Source organism: Tenrec ecaudatus, chromosome 9, assembly GCF_050624435.1.
Source record: "Tenrec ecaudatus isolate mTenEca1 chromosome 9, mTenEca1.hap1, whole genome shotgun sequence".
Taxonomy (NCBI): Eukaryota; Metazoa; Chordata; class Mammalia; order Afrosoricida; family Tenrecidae; genus Tenrec; species Tenrec ecaudatus.
Genome location: NC_134538.1, coordinates 48,038,460 through 48,057,774, shown reverse-complemented (window position 1 = coordinate 48,057,774; position 19,315 = coordinate 48,038,460). Strand labels below are relative to the sequence as shown.

Genomic DNA, 19,315 nt, shown 5'->3' with positions numbered 1-19,315 from the left:
TTGGGTGTTTGCATCAGGTAGGCAACTAGGGGTGAGAGGAGAGCTGGGGCAATGACTTGATCTCCGAGGGCTTCTTTAGCAGCAATATTTATGCTATGTTGTAGCCTCGGAGAAAGAAGCCCAGAAGAACAGCTCTAGCCTGACCCTGCTCTTGCTGGCATTCTGCTGGGGACCCGACCTGCAACTTGTACTTCCACGATGGGGGTGGTGTCACGTCAGGAATGAGTATAGTACTTCTCCAGAGCCACATTGCAGCTGCTGACTGACTTCATGAGGCCAGGAGTGAGCGGTCTCAATCCTATGACCTTGGTGGAGGCAGAAGCAAAAGATACCCTCCATCCCAACCCACCCCGCCCCGCCTGCTCCTACTTGTTGGATGTGGGACACAAACAGCAGCTCACCTTGATCCTCTCTTTGGACAGGAAATAGGCTGTCGCGTGCAGCACATCAGCGGCATGTGTCGAGTTGTGGTAGGGGTTAGAAGAATGATAATTGCTTTCAATAATTTGTAACCACGATCGGAGTGTTGATTCAGAGCAGTTTAAGAATTCACAGATTCCAAAGCGAGAAAATATTTTGAGGCCTAGGTAAATTAAAGGCCTGCAGAGAAAAAATACCCCAAACCCCCACCATATTAAAATATAGCCAGAAACAAAGCATTCTGATCCTCAAGAGGCTCAGATCAAGTCACAAATCTGAGGTGGGCTTCAGAGAGCACAAGTGAGCAAATGGGGGCAGCCTAACCTCTGCTGCTCTTTCTCCTTATTGCTAAAGCCAACTCTGGTGGAACCCCGCCCCCCTCCTGCCGGCAGTGGTCCAAGATGCACCACGAGACCTGGCTGCCTCACCCTGCCCTTCCTGATTCAATTCATACATGTACTAGTGGATTTCCCCAAATCAGTATTTTACTAAGCTCATCTTTTGCCACCGCTGCTTTGGACTTGCACCATTGGCCTCTAAGATGTTCTGCCTATATGAAAAGAATTCCTGAGGACCAAATGGCCACCAAGTGAGGCCCTTCCTTGAGGAGTCATTTTGGAATGGCTCTTGGCTTGAAAGGTTCACAAACTGGGCTCCGTTAAAGTGCACCCAGAGGTGATCAGGTTCATAGGATTTGAACTGTTGTGCTTGACCTGACTCATATGAGACTAGTATGTAACTCAAGTGGGAGAGGGTATGTTTGCCTTCTAGGATACCCGCTCCTCAGGCTGGGTGTGTGGGAAGTAAAGAGTTATCAGGACGTGGGCTCATAGTGAGCAAAGGACAGGGACTGGTGGGGACAGTGTGCCCACCACAGCATGTTTCTCCTACCTGCCAGGCTCAGGGCCTCCCCACCTTGAAGGACAAACAGTCTGTGCGCTGAACATCCCTTTCGATGTCCCCAGCCACATATCCCCATTGGGTCGACAAAGCTACAGTTAAAATCCCAATGCCATTCTCACTTGAATCACTATGATTGGGGGGTGACCATAGTGTTTTCAGGGTCCCTTGGCCTGCCAGCAATGCTTCTCATCCAAGACCAGGGGCAGCTCTTCTTGAACATACATATTTATAACAAATGTTCATTCTAGGCTCTGCGTGAGGAATTGCAAGTATCTCAACATATCACAATTTACAGAAGAAATTACTGTATATACTCGAGTATAAGCCAACCCGAATAACAGTCGAGGCACATAATTTTACCACAAAAACGGCATTAAAAATGTGCTGAAAAACTCAGCTTATACATCAGTATATATGATATTACTCTCATTTTTTTATGACCCTCATTTTGTGGAAGAAAACACTGGCACTGGGAGTCTCTACGAGAGGACTCGGCATCTTCAGAGCAGCAGGTGTAGCTGCAGCACTGCAGGTGGGTCCCTCCACATGGGCCCTCAGCATTGAGCTCTCCACGGACTTACCTCTTGTGGGTGGCAGCCTCCAGCTCAAAAATATCAAAGTCCCAGAATTCCTCCTTTTCCATGGTTGTAGCTATCCGTGGTGGGATGTCTTGGAGGGAGATGGGATTGATTATCCTGCTTGGGACCTGGTGAAGGTCTGTAAAGTAATGTGATTTGGAGAACAAAATGAATAGGCTTTATGGCATTAGCTATTTCTGAGGTTTTATGATCAAACAGTTCTAAAAGAAATACTTACTCCTCGAAAGAATATATTCATTCCCTGACAGTCTTCGCAAACCATCCTGATAAAAAGCAAGAAGAAAAGAAAGTCACAGCTCTTCTCTTCTTCGTGGAAGCCTCATGATGGCTGCTCTCGTCAGACAGTTAATGGGTTGCCCTCAGCACCAACCTGCTCCCCACATCTCTGCCCTGTGACCACCACTAGGGATATCACGGTGCTACATCTAGACATTGGGAAGGGCTGGTCCCACTGGAAGCTAAACTTAGGGAGGTAAGCTTGAGAGTGGATGCCAAAGCTTGGAATCTCTGCTTCTCCTTCATGGCTATTTTGGCCTCTTAGGGAAAACTCCCCTCAATCTCATTCCTCCCCACTGTAGAAATTCTAGGTGAGAAGCTGAAGATACCTCAACACCGTTCTCCCCAGCACACACAAGCCCTGCCCCTCTTCTCTAGTTCTACAGATGTAATCACACGCACCTCCAGGACACCACCCCTTGATGCCAAAAAGGCCAGGACATAGTTTAGACTATCAGTTCCCAAACTTAGTCTATCGCCCCTTTCCAGGAAAAAAAAATTACTCTGCACACCCCTGGCTATGAAAAGTTTTTGTACTATAGTCCGTGATCCAGGACAAAGTGGAGGTAACGACTTTTCAGTGTCTCACCCCAAAGGGGGTATCATCTACTTTGGGAAACACTGGAGATATTAAGTCTGAGAACCACTTTATCCTGGCAAAGGGGTCTCTGCCTACTTTTATGGAATCATGAGTTTTTATGGCACACGAGTTGGGAGAGGAGTTACCCCTTATTCCTGGCAGTGGGATGACCGGCGCTCCACAAAGTTGGTCTGATACCGAAAGCTCTGCCTTCAACAGGCTGAAGAAGGCACTCAGGACCCCTCAGAGGCTCCTGGGACTACGCCTCCTTTGGATGACATGTTCCCAAGCCAGCCTTTCCGATGGAAAGGCACCACAGGTTTAAGGAAACCTTTGGAAGTGAAACCGTGTCCCATCCCCTGGCAGGGGTGGGTAGTTATCTACATGGTGATTTGGTATGTAACATCTAACACTACCCTCCCCATTTTCTGATTTCCACAAATTTTAGAACAGTGAAAAAGTTACCTTTAAATCAACTGCTTGGAGAACCACTAAGCAAAATCAGAGAACTGCCTCACTATGACACCCACAATGCTCCTCCCACAATGAGGTCTCTCTTGAGTGAGGGTCAGCTCTGGCCAGAGAGCAGCTGAACCTGGGCAATGGAGGAACTTAGGCCTTGACTATGCGCTGCATGCAATGACCAGTTACCATTCCAGATAGCTCTGTTTAAGTCCACAAAGAAATAATCCGATAAAATAAGAGCAGGCCAATTGTCATCAGCACCCTGTTGTATATACTTACACACATTAAGCCTCCAACGAGGTCACTGGCATGAGGATCGTCATCCTTAACACCGAACTGTGGTGAATATAATTCAGTGGTTCGCAGGATTTCCAGCACGCGGTCTAAGGCTTCTGTCACAGGCATGGGACTGCTTTCTTGGGCAGCATTGATAATATTGATTACCTATAATATGGAGAGGCAAAGAGTTGGATTTTACAATCTTAACAATGGAAAAACTACCCAGGGGAGTCAGCTGGCAATAGAGCTTAATGCTTTTTATTTATTTATAAAATCCTTTTATTGGGGGCTCTTACAGATATAACAATCCATAACTCAATTAGATCAAGCAAACTTGTACATATGTTGCCATTGTCATTCTCAAAACATTATCTTTCTACTTGAGCCCTTGGGATCAACTTTTTTTCCTTCCCTCCCAAACCCTCTGCAAATTATCTATTATTTTTTCATATCTTACACCATCTGTTGTATCCCTTCACCCACGTTTCTGTTTTTCGCCCTTCTTCTGTCCCTTCCCCCACTAATGCTAAGTTAAGACTAGCTAACATGTTCATGTCATAACCCTTTCTCTTCAGAGGTGTCACCACACAAGGAAAGGATTGTTGTTGCTGCAGGTCCATTTCTTCTTACCGGAAGCAAAACGCAGAGTGAGTGCTTGGTGCAGACCAACCACAAACTGCCTCACCTTTGTGATGGGTGCGTCGATGGTCATGGAATGTATCCGGGCCAAGGATGAGTGCCGTCTCTGGTGCGTCACTGTAGAGAAAGGGATGCAGACATCAAGGTGTGCACACCCTTCCCACGCCCCCCTGCTGCCTCAGTGAGCTCAGCTGCATAATGAGTTTCCCTTCCAGCCTGGGGAGCCTTGTGTTCTGGCATAACCAGGCCTGCTTCCTTCAGTTCTAGGCACCGGGAAGCACGGGTCCCCACAGACGGCACTTCTGATGTCAGAGGCTAGAGAGAAAACAGGGCAAACAATCTCCCAAGTCAAGGCCCAACAATCGGTCTTTTTTTGTTTCGATAACACTAAGGCGTTGTCGTTATCCAGCTAGCCACTCCCCAGGAGTGAAAGTGTTCGCGGAGGGAACGCCACAGGCCCCTTGTTTCATACAGGGCTGGAGCGCTAAGTACAACTCACCACAGGCTGAGATACATGAATTTCTCGCTGAATTATCTTTTATTATGTTTAATCATACATTTAACTTTAAAAGCAGTAGCAACATGTCGGATCTAGAATTTGTTCATTTTTGTTGCTCCTGCCAAGATAAAATTCCTTTGGGGGTGTGGGGAAAGCCTGGGCAAACAATCTACAGGCAGGACAAATAACATCAAACAGAGTTCTGTGTATCACCATGAAAACCCTGCTGTGAACCAAATGCTGGTTATCAAATACCGTCGAGAGCCGCAGACTCTTCCACAGCCCGATGTGCCAACCTCATCTTCGAACCAAGGGACAAGCTCAAGGATAGAGACTCTGCAAAGCCAAAGCCAACTAATGAACGGTCACCAAAATGTTTTAAATTTTGGGAACCAACACAGTCTCTTAAACCTAAAACCTAATTTTGGTGACAAGCACAGTGTTGCCAACTTTTCATTTTCCCCAATAAGCCATCAAACCAAAAAAGAAAAACTATTTTATCACTATGTCAATAACAGGCCTTTTCACTTCTAATATAGCCAAACAACATAATAGTGTAAATGCAATTAAGTAAGAAGGAAAAATTTAAAAGATTGTCATGATATGCATGAAGTCTAAGAATTTACGAACATTGTTCTAACAATAAGCAAATTTATCAAGATTTTTGGGGGCATAGGTAATTTACAGAAATCAACTGTCATTTCTCTATACTAACAACAAAAATTTGTCATTGAAATAAAAAAAAACCCATCCTTACAAAATAGCTATGAAAAGTATCTAAAGCACTAAACTTACGGAGCACCACTTGTCTGTCAGCTTTCCATACTACAGTAGCCTGTGATGCTGGGCGCTGTCACTGGTATTTGAAATACCAGCAGGGTCACCCGACGTGAACAGGTTTCAGCAGAACTTTGAGACTAAGAACAGACCACATAGAAGGAATAGGCTGTCTACTTCAGAAGAATTAGCTGATGAAAACCTTACGGATAATATAAAAAATTGTCAAATATTGAAGGCCTGATGAATAGAAGCAGCACATTGCCAGAGGTAGTGCCTGAGATGAAGTCCTCAGGTCAGAATGCACTCCAAATATGACTGAGGAGCTGACTCCTCAAGTCGAGTGGACCATCCTAGGATGGATGGAGGTCAGGACCACCATCTGCTGATAGGGTGTGACTCAAAATAGGATATAGCACCAAAACCAGTAGGAATGAAGGAAAACTGGAAGTCATCAAAAATGAAAGGTACTGGTATTGGCCATTGGGAGTCAGATATTCATGATTTACTATGCTGGGGATGACACAATCAAGAGGCATGGCGTTGCATTTCATCAAAAAAGGACATTTCAAGATCTATCTCGAAGTACAATGATTGGATAATATCTATCCACACATAAGGAAATCCAATCAATACAACTATTATCTGAATTTACTCACCAACCACTAAAGCTAATTAAGAAGAAATTGAAGAATTCTACCAACATCTTCAGTCTGAAATTGATCAAACATGCAGTCAGGCTACATGGATAATTATGGAGACTGAAATGTAAAAATTACAGACAAAGAGGAACAACAGTTGGAAAATACGGCCTTGGTGACAGAAATGAAGCTGGAGATCACATGATAGAATTTTACCAGACCAACGACTTGTTCATAGAAATACTTTCTTCCCAGCAGCTGTGCATGTGGATTTCTCCAGCTTGAACACACAGGAACTGAACTACGCCTGTGGGGAGAGGCGAGGAGGCACAACAGCAGCAGCTGAAATGAAGCCTGGGGCTGGCGTGGAACAGAGTGCACACTGCTATATGCAAATTCAGCTTGAAGCTGAAGAAACGAAAACAAGTCCATGAGAGATTAAGTCCATCTCACCAGAATTTTGAGAGCATTTCCATTTCAAGAACAGATTTGCTACATTAAACACAATGACAGAGGATCCTTGATGAGCTGTGGGAGAATATCATTCATGAAGAAACCCAAAGGTTGTTAAAAAGATAGCAGAGAAAAAGAGACTCTAAAAGTTGCTGTTAATCATAAAATAGCTAAGGCAAATGTTAGAAATTATCAAGTTAAAGAGCTGAACAGAAAATTTTAAGACGAAAAAATCAAATATTATAATGAAATGTGCAAAGACCTGGCGTTAGAAAACCAAAAAGAACATGCTCAGCATATAATAAATAAAATTAACCATAGGACGATGAGCCCTAAAATATTAAATTCAATGAAATTGAACAACATTTTACTTAAAAATCAGAACTGGTAATTAGAACACACACTGGGTAATTAGAACACACACAAAAATTCCTTGAAACAAATGAGAAAGAAAGTGCAATATACTATAATTTCTGGGACATGGCGAAAGCAGTACTCAGAAGCCAGTTTGTAGCAATAAGTGAACATATCAAAAAGGAAGAAACAATGTATCAACTACACTAAAATAACTCAAGAAACAATTATTATTTAATAATGAAGAATGATGAACACACAGAAAGATATTCTAGGTCAAACTACGGCCTGCGGCCACATGTGGCTCACCGGGAACATTTATCAGGCCCGCTGGGTGTTTTCGCCCCATTTGTTTTTTACTTCAAAATAAGGTATGTGCGGTGTGCATAGGAATTTGTTCATAGTTTTTTTTTTTACTATAGTTTGGCCCCCCCAACGGGTCTGAGGGGCAGTCAACAGGCCAACTGTTTAAAAAGTTTGAGGACCCCTGTTCTAGGTATTAGTGAGCTGAAATGGACTGGTATTGGCCATTTTTATTCAAACGATCATATGGTTTATTATGTTAGAGGTGACAAAATTCAAGTGGAATAATATCACATTCATCGTCAAAAAGAACATTTCAAGATCTATCTTGAAGTACTAATGCTGCGTGTAATATAATATTATCTCTATGCCTATAAAGAAAACCAGTTGATACAACTCTTATTCAAATTTATGCACCAATCACTAAAACCAATGGTAAAGATTGAAGAATTTCACCAATTTCTTCAGTCTGAATTGGCAATTGGAATGGAAAAGTTGGAAACTGAGGAAGGATCCGTAGTTGAAAAATATGGCCCTAATGATAGAAATGAAGCTGGAGGTCATCCCATGAGAGAACTGTCACTGCAAAGACCTTTCCCACAACATTCACAGTGACTATCCATGTGCATCTGGCCAATGGAACACACAACAATCAAACTCATTACATCTGTGGAAAGACAACAGAGAGGTGCACAGTCATCAGTCAAAGGCAAGCCAGGGCTGCTCAACGCCATTCAGGTTGAAGCTGATGAAATGTAAGACAAGTCGTCCATCAGAGTCAAAGTATAAACTCTAATAAGTATTGCCTCACCTGACCTCAGACCATCGCAAGAACAGATTTGAAGCATTTAACCCTAATGAACAGCTGAGTTGTGGGGTGACATCAAGAACATCAGATGTGAAGAAACCAAAAGATCATTAAAAAGACAGGAAAAGAAGGACCAACGTGGATGTCAGGAGCTTGCTCTTCAGCATGAAGTAGCTATAGCAAATAAATGATGAACAGGAAACTCCCGAGTATCATGGTGAAATGTTCAAAGAGCAAACTCAGCGTTTCTCAAGCTGAATGAAGAAAAATTCACTGTGGAGCTGCAATCTTGAAGCACGCTATCTGCAAAATACAGGAGAATGCTGGGAGCGTCAGAGATTATAGAAGGAATACAGTCAGTGAACCAAAAAAATTAGTTCACCCATTTAAGAGCTAACAAGAACGTGTAAGACTTGATGGTATTGACAGAAGTTCAAGTCCCCTCAGATATACACTGAGAAACCTAAAAACAATCATGTGAGCAGCTCAACTTCACTATGCTTCTCACTTTGTTGCAGCAGTCTGGAACTGCACCTGCAATATCTGAGCCATGCCTGCATTTGCCTCCGTACTGTCTACACAAATGCTTCATTACTTCATGACCTTTAAAATAAATTACAAGTAGTGCGTGACTTAAGAAGGAATTCTGTTGCAATGATTCTGTCATAACTCCTTCTGACGATAAGGTGAACAGCATTTAAAAATGTTTTCATTATTACTGCCTCTTATTATCAGTAGCTTTATAAAGCCAATCTTTAATTGTAGGAATGAACAGCTGAGAATGACAACACCAGCAAATAATGTGCTAAAACACTGTATGTAGTACAAAACAAGACGTTGGTTTATCAAGTTGAGGGCTACCTGTATATTCCAATTAGCTCTTAAATTGTTGTTTTGAGGTGCCAGTAATTCAGTTCCAACCCATCATGTACCACAAACAAAACGCTGTCTGGTCTTGTGCCATCCTTCCTATGTTCAAATCCATCCTTGCAGTCATTCTGTCAATCCATCTTGTCGAGGGTCCTCCTCTTTTTTGCTGCCCTATACCAAACATGATGTCTTTTTCCAGGGACTGGTCGCTCCCTTATAACATGTCCAAAGTACAAGAGCCAACACCTTGCCATCCTTCTGAGGAGCATTCTGGCTGTACCGCTCCCAAGACAGGTTTGTTTGTTCTTTTGGCAGTCCAGGGTACTCCTTGCCCCCTTTTCTTCTCCCCTACCTTCCCTTCTTCCTTTTCTGTCCCGTCCCTCTCTCCCATTCCCTGCCTTGTCATATGGGAAAACAATTTTTTTACCTTTATGATAATGGTACATAAAATATTTTGAGGTGTACTTTGTTGAGCATAATATTCTCTAATTTTGTCCATGTCTTAAGGTATTTGTCAGACTTATTCTTTTTAAATATGTACAATATTCCATTATAAGAATGTACCATGCCATTATATGAGTTTATTCCTCTATTGTCAGGGTTTTTAATTGTTTCTATCTTTTTGCTATCACAGAAATTGCTGCAATAAACATAGATGTTTGTTTTTTCTTTTAATATACACCAAGAAGAGAAAAAGCAGGATAAGGTACTTAAGGAAGGGCCTTACTCATTTCCATATTGGCTGTGCAATTTTCTCTCTCCAGCATCAGTCTGTTGCTTTTGTTTTATTTTTTGGCTGTGTTTGTATTTACCTTGTTAGGATGTAGTTTTGTATAGATTTTTGAAATTAGTCTTTAATCTGACAAATCATTGCTAAGTATTTTCCCCCTTCTGGGTATACTCTTTTTCCTCTTTTGATGAAATATTTTGATGTGCATAAATGTCTCCTTAGAAGGAAGGTCCTAGTCCTCTATTTTGTGTACTATAGCGTATTTTTCATCATGCTTTATAGTGTATATATACCTTGTACTAGAGACCTTAAGTTTTGTTTTTCATTGATGGTGTTTATGGTTCTAGGGTTTATATTTAGGTCTTTAATCCATCTTGAGTTCATTTGTGTACATGGTGTGAGGTATGGATCCTGTTTTTTTCCTAGGTAGAAACCCAATTTTTCCATTATCATTTATTGAAAAGGCTGTATCTCTTTTCCACTTAATGTGTTTTAGTCCTTTATCAAAGATCAGGTGTCTGTAAAATACTTGATTATATTTCTGGGTTCTCAATTCTAATCCTTTGGCCTTCATTTCTATCACTGCATCAGTACCAAACTGTTTTGATTACTGTGGGTATACAATAGGTTTTAAAATCTTGGAGTGAAAGGCTTCCTACTTTTTTGTTTTTTAAGTAGTGTTTGTTTTATTTATCCTGGGCTTCTTGGATATAACATAGGTTTCTTGGCTGTATCTTGCGTTCCGTTTCTTTGAAGAATTGTGCTGGGATTTAGATCGGAATTGCATTGCATTTATAAAGTGTTTTTGGTAATATTGACATTTGCACTATAGCCTTCCTATCCAGGCACACGGAACATTCTTCCATTTGTGCAAATATTTTCTGGTTTCTTATAGAACAATTGATATATGTATGGATTGTGGTAAGAGTTGTGTGAGCTCCTACTAAAATGATTTTAAAAAGTGTTTTATAATTTTCTTTGTATATAAGTCTTTTGTTTATATGGTAAGATTTAATCCTAGATATTTTATCTTTTGGTTACTGTAAATAGTAATTCTTTTGATTTCCTGTTCAGTATCTTCTTAAATTTACATGAATGGATTTTTGTATGTTAATCTTATAGACTGGTACTGTCAAATCTTAAAATTCCTGCAAATTTTAAATTTAATCTTTGGTGTTTTCTATAGGACTATGTCATCTGAAAAAAGTTTTGTTTCTTCTGTGTCAATGTGGATACCTTTAGTATTTTCTTGATGTCATAACTCTGGCTAAGACTTCCAGGACTATATTAAGTGAGAGTGGTGATAAAGGGCAACACTGTCTGATTCCTGTTCGAAGGGGAACTGTTTTCTCTGCACTGAGATGGTAGCCATTGGTTTCACATATATAGACTTCTTTGTGTTGAGGACTGTCCCTTTTATTCCTAATTTGTTGAATGTGTTTTTATCGAGAATGGATGCTGAATTTTATCAAATGTATTTTCTGTACCAATTGATAAGATCATATGGTTCTTAGCCTTTATTTTATGTGGTAGATTATGTGGATTGCTTTTCTAGTATTAAACCATTCTTGCATACCTGGTCTGAATCTCACTTTTTTTTGATGCTTTGTTGAATTCCATTGGCTAATTTTGGCATCTATATTGATCAGAGATATTGGTCTATAATTTCCAATTTTGGAGATGTCTTTGCGTGACTTAGATATCAAGGTTATACTTGCTTCAAGTATGGTAGTATATTGTCCATTTCTATATAGTGAAATAGTTCATGTAGGATTGATTTAACTCTTCTGTAAACTCCCCAGCAAAATCATCTTATGTTAGACTCTTTGATGCTGAGTTTTTAATGACCAGATCTATGTCTTACTGTGTTACAAGCTTGAGATTTTCTACTCAGTCTGTGATTATTTAGGTAGGGAATTCATTGGGAAGTTGTCCATTTCTTTAGGATTTTCAAATTTGTTTGAAAACAATTTTTTATCTATTATTGTGATTTTTTTAAATCTCAATTGGTACTGTTTTAATGCTGCCCATTTCATTTCTTATTCCCCTTTGTTAGGTTTGACAGGTACTCCTTTCAAAGAATCAACTTCTTGTTTTCTTTTTATTAAATCTTTTTATTGGGGGATATTACATCTCTTACAGTATTCACATCAATTGTATCAAGCATATTTTATATATGTTGCCATCATCGTTTTCTAAACATTTACTTTCTATTTGAGCCCTTGGTATCAGTTCCTCATTTTTCCCCTAACAACTGATCCTACCCAGGTGACTCCTTGATAAATTATAAATTATTGTTTTCTTATCTTACACCGACCACTGTCTTCCTTCACCCATGTTTCTGTTATTCATCCCCTTGGAGGGGCGGGGGGGATGTTAAACGTCGATCATTGCGATAGGTTCGGATTCCATGGGTCATAAGCTCTTATCTGTACCAGTGTACATGCTCTGGTCTAGCCAGAACAGAAAGGCAGGACTGAGGTCATGATAGTGGCGGGTGAGGAAGCATCAAAGAACCAGAGGAATATTGTGTGTTTCATTGGTGCTATACTTTTGCCCTGGTTGACTTATTCCTTCCTTGTGACCCTTCTGTGAGGGGATGTCCTATTGCCCATAGATGGGTTTGGGGTCTCTGCTCCAACACCCACCCCCACCCCCAATTCTCAACAATATGGTTCTTTTTGTTGTGGGTCTTCTGTTACCTAATTCTGTCAACATCGCATGATTGCACAGGCTGGTATTCTTCTTCCATGTGGGTTTGCTGCTTCTCTCCTAGATGGTTGCTTGCTTAACTTCAAATCTTTAAGACCCCAGATGCTATATCTTTTGATAGCTGGGCACCATCAGTTTTCTTCACATTTGCTTATGCACTAACTTTGTTTTCAGCAATTGTGTTGGGAGGGTGAGTATCACTGATTGAGAGGTTGTTAGAACAAAGTGTTCCTGCGTAGTGGGAGGGCTTGAGCAGAAGCCCAGTGTCTGTCCACATCTTCAATGTATTGTCATATAAATATATGTACATAGGCCAATACTTCTATCTTTATGAATATATTTACACGAGTACACCTATATTTATACCTCTATCCATAACTTTGCTTCTAGATCTTTCTTGTTCCTTTGACCTTCTTCCTGCTCCACCATCACACTCACCCTTCCTTCTGGCTCTTAGTAACTCCTTTCAGTTAGTCTGTTGTTGCTCCAACACTACCAGGATCTCTATGTCCTCCCCGTTGTTGCTTTTAATTCCCTAGTTGTTCCCCAGTCTATGGCACTGTGTGCTCACCACTCCTTTCTCTTGACTCCTCCTCCTCCCAAGTCCCTCCAGAACTGTAGTTCCCGTTGCTTTCTCCTTAGGCTTGCTTCCTATGCCTATCTTTTTTTCTTTTAACATTTTATTAGGGACTTATATAACTCTTATCACAATCCATACATATACATACATCAATTGTATAAAGTACAGTCTTTGTCCTAATCATTTTCCCCCATGCCTATCTTATATAGGTAGGCAAACTAACAGTAACAGAGACAAAACAAAAAGAAAACAAAAGATTTAATCAAAAGGGGGAGAAAAAAAAACTTCCCAAATCCAAACCAAAATGAAAAAGCATACATAATTCCAGGTCTGTCTGCTGACCATTGACTATCTCCCCAACAGTTCTGAGGGGTTCCAGGAACTGTCCCTTCTAACCAGGTCTATTTTGGGGGCTCCTCAAGAGTTCTGTGGCTTGGCTTTTCTCCCATTGCTGATCTGTTATGTTCCCTTCTTGAGAACCAACTTCGTCTCTTTTTCTTTAGTTTATTTCTGACTCAATTTCTATTCTGATCTTTGTTTTTCTTCTATGGTCGAAGTTTGTTTTGCTGTTCTTGTTCCAATTACTGTAGTTGATACATTGTTTCTTTCTTCCTTTTTGATATGTTCACTTATTGCTACAAACTGGCTTCTGAGTACTGCTTTCGCCATGTCCCAGAAATTTTAGTATATTGCACTTTCGTTCTCATTTGTTTCAAGGAATTTTTGTGTGTGTTCTAATTACCCAGTGTGTGTTCTAATTACCAGTTCTGATTTTTAAGTAAAATGTTGTTCAATTTCATTGAATTTATTATTTTAGGGCTGATCGTCCTATGGTTAATTTCTAGCTTTGATGTTGTTGAATTTATTGACGTTGGCTTTATGGCCTAAAATGTGATCTCCTCTGGAGTATGTCTGTGAGCACTAGAAATGAATGTATATTGTGCTTTTGTTTTTGAAGTGTTCTATATATGTCTAAGATCAATCTGATTGTGGTTAGTTCTTCTGTATCTGTTGATTTTTCTAATTGATTTATCTTTGCTCAAAAGTGTTGTGTTGAAGTCTCCTAGTACTATCATATTATAGTCTAATTTGACTAATATATTTGGGAGGTCTTTTATTTGGGACATAGATATTACAGTTTATGTTCAATTGAAGCTTTCATGATATATTGCCCTTCGTTGTCACTCATTAGAGTTTTTACTTTGATGTTTAATTTGTCAGAAAATTAAAATTGTATGTTAGCATGATATTTTTTCCCATCCTTTTATTTTTATTCTTTATATCTAAGGTATATTTCTTGTAATCAGCATATTAAAGGGTCATGTTTTCTAATCCATTCTCTTCGTTTTTGTTTCTTAACTGGTGAGTTCAATCCGTTCACATTCAATGTTGCTGTTATATATGTTTTTATTATATTAATTTCTATGTCCTTGATAATTTTGGAGCTGAATTTATTTTGTTTACAGATTTTCATGTCAATAATGAAGTCTTTTTTACTGCTTAACATGATTATATTTTTGTTGTGTTGAGGTTTTAATTTTTTCTTTGAGGATTTTTTTTTTTGGTTCTTTGTCCAAATTCACAAGTTTGTTGTCTTTTGTGAATGACTCGATACATTCTGTTTGACTATTAATTATCTACTCTGTTCCACTTTGTTGCTGTTGTCTTCATTGCAGAAATGTTATGTCATTCCTTATTTTGATTTGTGTAGCTCTTTTTTATTAAGTAGAATGTTTTTTATAGTAATTTTAGGTCACTGCCTATTGCTGTTGCATGGCACTTTCAATATTCTTCCATGGCACAATGTAAACCCATTGACTTTTCTTTGCGGCAACTGACAAGACCCTGGCCTGGGTCAGGCACACCTTAGCCTTCAAAGTGACCCCCTAGCTTTTCACCACTTTAGTCTTGTGCAGCAGATGTACCTCATGCAACATGTCTTTTCATCTCTTCATGGTGGCTTCCTTTTTTTAAAAATCACTTTATCGGGGGCTCTTACAGTTCTTATCACCATCCATACATCCATCCACATGTCAAGCACATTGGCACATATGTTGCCATCATCATTTTCAAAACAATTTTTTCTTGAGCCCTTGATATCAGCTAAATACCCCCTGTCCCCTACCCCTCCTCCCTCATGAACACTTGATAATTTATACTGCATATATTTGAGTGTAAGCCAACCTGAATATCAGCCAAGGCACCTAATTTTACCACAAAAACTGCATTAAAAAATGTGCTGAAAAAACTTGGGTTATACACGAGTATATATGGTAATTTTTTCCCCGTCTTACACTAACCAATGTCACCCTTCAGTCACCCACTTTTCTATTGTGCATCTCCCTGGGATGGGGTTATATGTAGATCATTATGATCGGTTCCTCCTTTCTCGCTCCACCTTACCCTTACCCTCCTGATATCGATACTCACATGATTGGCCCTGAGGGGTTTATCTGTCCTGGATTTCCTGTGTTGAGGCTCGGATCTGTATCAGTGTACATCCTATGGTCTAGCTGTATTTGTAAGGTAGAATTGGGATGATAGTGGGGGGGGGGAACGGAGCATTAAATAACAAGGACAGTTGTATGTTTCATCATTGCTATACTGCACCCTGACTGGCTTGTCCCTTCTTGTTGACCCTTCTGTAAGGGGATGTCTAGTTGTCTGCAGATGGACTTTGGGTCTCTACTCCACACTCCCTCATTCACATTGAAATTATTTTTTGTTCTGGGTCTATAATGCCTGATACCTAATCCCATGGACAACTCATTATCACTCAGGCTGGTGTGCTTCTTCCATGTGGGCTTTGTTGCTTCTCAGGTAGATGACCGCTTGTTTATTTTCAAGCCTTTAAGACCCCAGACACTATATCTTTTGATAGCCAGGCACCATCAACTTTCTTCACCACATTTGCTTATGTACCCATTTTGTCTTCAGGGATCATGTCGGGAAGGTGAGCATCACAGAATGCTGGGTTATTAGAACAGTGTTCCTCTGTTGCAGGAGTACTTGAGTAGAGGCCCAATGTCTGTTTGCCACCTTGATATTTAACATATGTACATAGATTTATTTCCCTACCGTTATAAATATATTTACATATATATATGCCTGTATTTAGACCTCTATAAATGGCCTTTGCTGATGGCCGCCTCCATGAACACTGATTGTAGATCCAAGCAAAGTAAATATTTTTGCCATTTATGATGACTGGGCCAGTTGTGAAGATTTTGATAGTCCTTTTTTTAAATTTTGATATTCTTTACATTGAGTTGTAATTCATACTTAAGGCTGATCTTCATTAGAAAGTGCTTCAAGTCCTCACTTTCAGCAAGCAAGGTTGTTATTGGCTTATCACAGGTTGTTAAAAAGTCTTCTTCCAAACCTGATACAGAATTCTTCTTCATATAGTCCAGCTTCTCTGATGATTTGCTCAGCACACAGAATGAATTAAGTATGGTGGAGGATATAACCCCGACACACATCTTTCTTGATTCTAAATATTGTCAGATACTGAAAAGAACTTAAATAGTATTTACTTAAAAATCTTTTATAATCCAAAATTTGGGATAAAACCTCAAAAAGTCAAGCGTTAAGAGCAAACTGTAACCCATAATGGACTACATCTTTAAGACTTAGCAAATATATTACTAATACAATTAAAACACTAAATTAACATCTTCTACTGCTACCACTTAGTATATTTTCTTTTTCATTATTCCCTCAACTCCATTAAAAGGCTTAGAAAGGATTGTTGTGGGGTTAGGAATGAGGAGAGAAGACAAAGGTTTCAAGAGCAGGAAAGTACTCTGCACCCTCCACTCTCATAAACTGGAGGTGGCCAGTTAGCAGGGAGACAAGACAGGGAGAGAGGATCTTGTCTGTGTGTTTCACATTGATATTAAGAATATTTGCTTTGAAGGGTAGGTGGGAGAGAGGAAGGAGTGGGGGAAACAACCCAGGGACAAGGGAACAACAAATGAACTAAAATCAATGGAGAGAAGGATGTAGAATGCCTAGTGGGGCTTAATCAAAGGCAATGTAGCAGTGAGGAATTACTAAACTTGAAGGAAGGCTAAACATGATGGTGGGACAAGAGGAAAGGAAAAGAAAATAGAGGAAAGAACTAGGAGGCAAAGGACATTTAGAGATGTCTAAGTACAGGCATGTACATATGTAAATATATTTATATATAACGAGAGGGGAATAGAACTATGTACTCATATCTATACGTTAAGAATTAAGGTTGCAGATGGGTACTGGGCCTCCACTCAAGTACTCCCTCAACACAAGAACACTTTGTTCTAATAATCCAGTATTCTGTGATGTTCACCTTCCCTACACAATCACTGAAGACAAAATGGGTGCATAAGCAAAAATGTGGTGAAGAAAGCTGAAGGTGTCTGGCTATCAAAAGATTTATCATCAGGGGTTTTAATGGCTTGAAGATAAACAAATGGCCATCTAGCTGAGAAGCAACAAAGCCCACATGGAAGAAGCACACCAGCCTGAGTGATCATGAGGTGTTGATGGGATTAGATATCAGGTATCTAAAACACAGAACAAATCATACCCAATGTGAATGGGGGAGGGGGCATGGAGGGGAGACTCAATGACCATCTGTAGACAATTGGACATCCTCTCACAGAAGGGTCACAGGGAAGAGATGAGCCAGTCAGGGTGCAGTATAGCACAACTTTCCTCTAGTTTTTTGGTGCTTCCTCCCTGCACCCCCTCCCTATCATGATCTCAATTCTATCTTATAAATCAGATTAAACCAGAACATGCACATTGCTACAGATAAGAGCCTGCAACGCTGGGAATCCAGGACAGATAAACCACTCAGGGCCAACAATGAGAGCAGAGATACCAGGAGGATTAGGGGAGGGTGGAGGGAGAAAGTGAGAATCGATCACAAGGATCAACATATAACCCCCTCCCAGTAGGATGAAGACGGAAAAGTGAGTGAGGGATGATGGAAGACAATGTAAAATATGAAAATAATAATCTATAACTTTTCAAGGGTTTGTTAGGGAGGGCAGGCGGGGGAATGGGAACTGATTATCAGGGGCTCAAGTGGGAAGAGAATGCTTTGAAAATGATGATGGACAGCCTATGTGCAAGCGTGACTGACACAATGGATGAATGTATGGATTGTGACAAGAGATGTAAGAGCCCCCAGAGTAAAAGTATTTAATAAAATTTTTTTAAAAGGTTATTTGTTTTTCTTGTCTTTGTCACTTACCTTCATTTCCTGATCGACTGGTAAAAGACTTGACATCTAGTGAGTCTTTTCTCTTGTCTTTAATAAGGTTGCCTGTCTGCATATCTGCGGATACATTTCAATTAGGTATCATTTCTTCAATGAATTAACCGTTAGCAAAAGTTAATAATCTAAAATTACCAAAATAAGAATACACCACAACTTAAGGTGCCACACACACACACACACACACACACACAAATTCAGTGTACAGAGATCAATATGAACAATTGGGTTTTGAGGGGTTGGCTCTCTCAAAAGGTTTCCCCAAGTCCAGTCATAAGAGCTTTATAATTTCCAACTATATAATTATGGAGTTCTAAGACATACAGCAAAAACACAGAATTAAACTCCAGAGAATTTCTTTTACATTTCTACATAATTTTGTAAAATGGCGGGTTATGTTTTATCCGTATTTTCTTTAGAAAATAAGCTTTCGGACATTCTAGGGGAAGAATATTCTTTTTTTTTTCCTAAAAAGAATACTGGTTTGGGGTATATTTCCAATGTTTATCTTCTCTTCAAACATGCATCCCTCCTGTTTTGTAAATGGTACCACTATTCTTCTAGGCTTCAAACAGAAGTCTACCTTTCACTCTCTCATCCTCTAATCACCTTGGGAGGTGAAGTTGGTCCTCCTCCTTGTTCTTTCTTCTTCTTACCTACTGGGGCAATGCATAGTGCTGGATGCTTTCCTGGGCACCCAGGAAACTTGAGATAGGCATCCCTATTTCATAGATGAGGAGACGGGGCGCTATCCTAGTGAATGGCAAGGCTGCATAAAGGTCTTCCTGCACACATGTTGAATTTCCTATCTGTCTGCTTTCTCATCTGGGCCCTTTCTTCTGCTCACAAAGAGCATCTCAATGCAGGCCCTTAGCGTAGTCCCTTTCCCACCATCAAGAAGGTTCTTCACTTGCTATATACTTGTAGGCACTGGCAGTGGATCTGACAAGGTCACGATGACTTTTTATTGCAAAATCCAATGCCACGGTTCAGTTCTTTTCTAATATAACTTTGTAGACACATCTAATCACACTTCCTGGAAACTATTGGCTTCCGTAAGTCCATTCTCCGGCTTGCACCTTGCTTGCTGTTCCTTCTAATTTCCATGATAAGTTCCTCTTCACTAGTCACCCTGATGTTTCCCAATGTTCCATCATTAAC

At 40.1% G+C, this 19,315-nt stretch overlaps 1 protein-coding gene across 1 annotated transcript in view; it reads right to left on the bottom strand.

Moving 5' to 3' along the window:
* The window catches only part of PDE8A (phosphodiesterase 8A), a 178,777-nt gene that overhangs the window by 21,519 nt on the left and 137,943 nt on the right, over positions 1-19,315 (bottom strand). Inside the window, exons 12-17 of the mRNA XM_075558040.1 lie at positions 18,131-18,214; positions 4,208-4,278; positions 3,523-3,687; positions 2,140-2,185; positions 1,905-2,040; positions 402-600 (exon numbers count right to left, since the gene is read on the bottom strand). Coding sequence (XP_075414155.1) covers positions 402-600; positions 1,905-2,040; positions 2,140-2,185; positions 3,523-3,687; positions 4,208-4,278; positions 18,131-18,214 — 701 coding nt within the window. The remainder of the gene's footprint in view (positions 1-401; positions 601-1,904; positions 2,041-2,139; positions 2,186-3,522; positions 3,688-4,207; positions 4,279-18,130; positions 18,215-19,315) is intronic.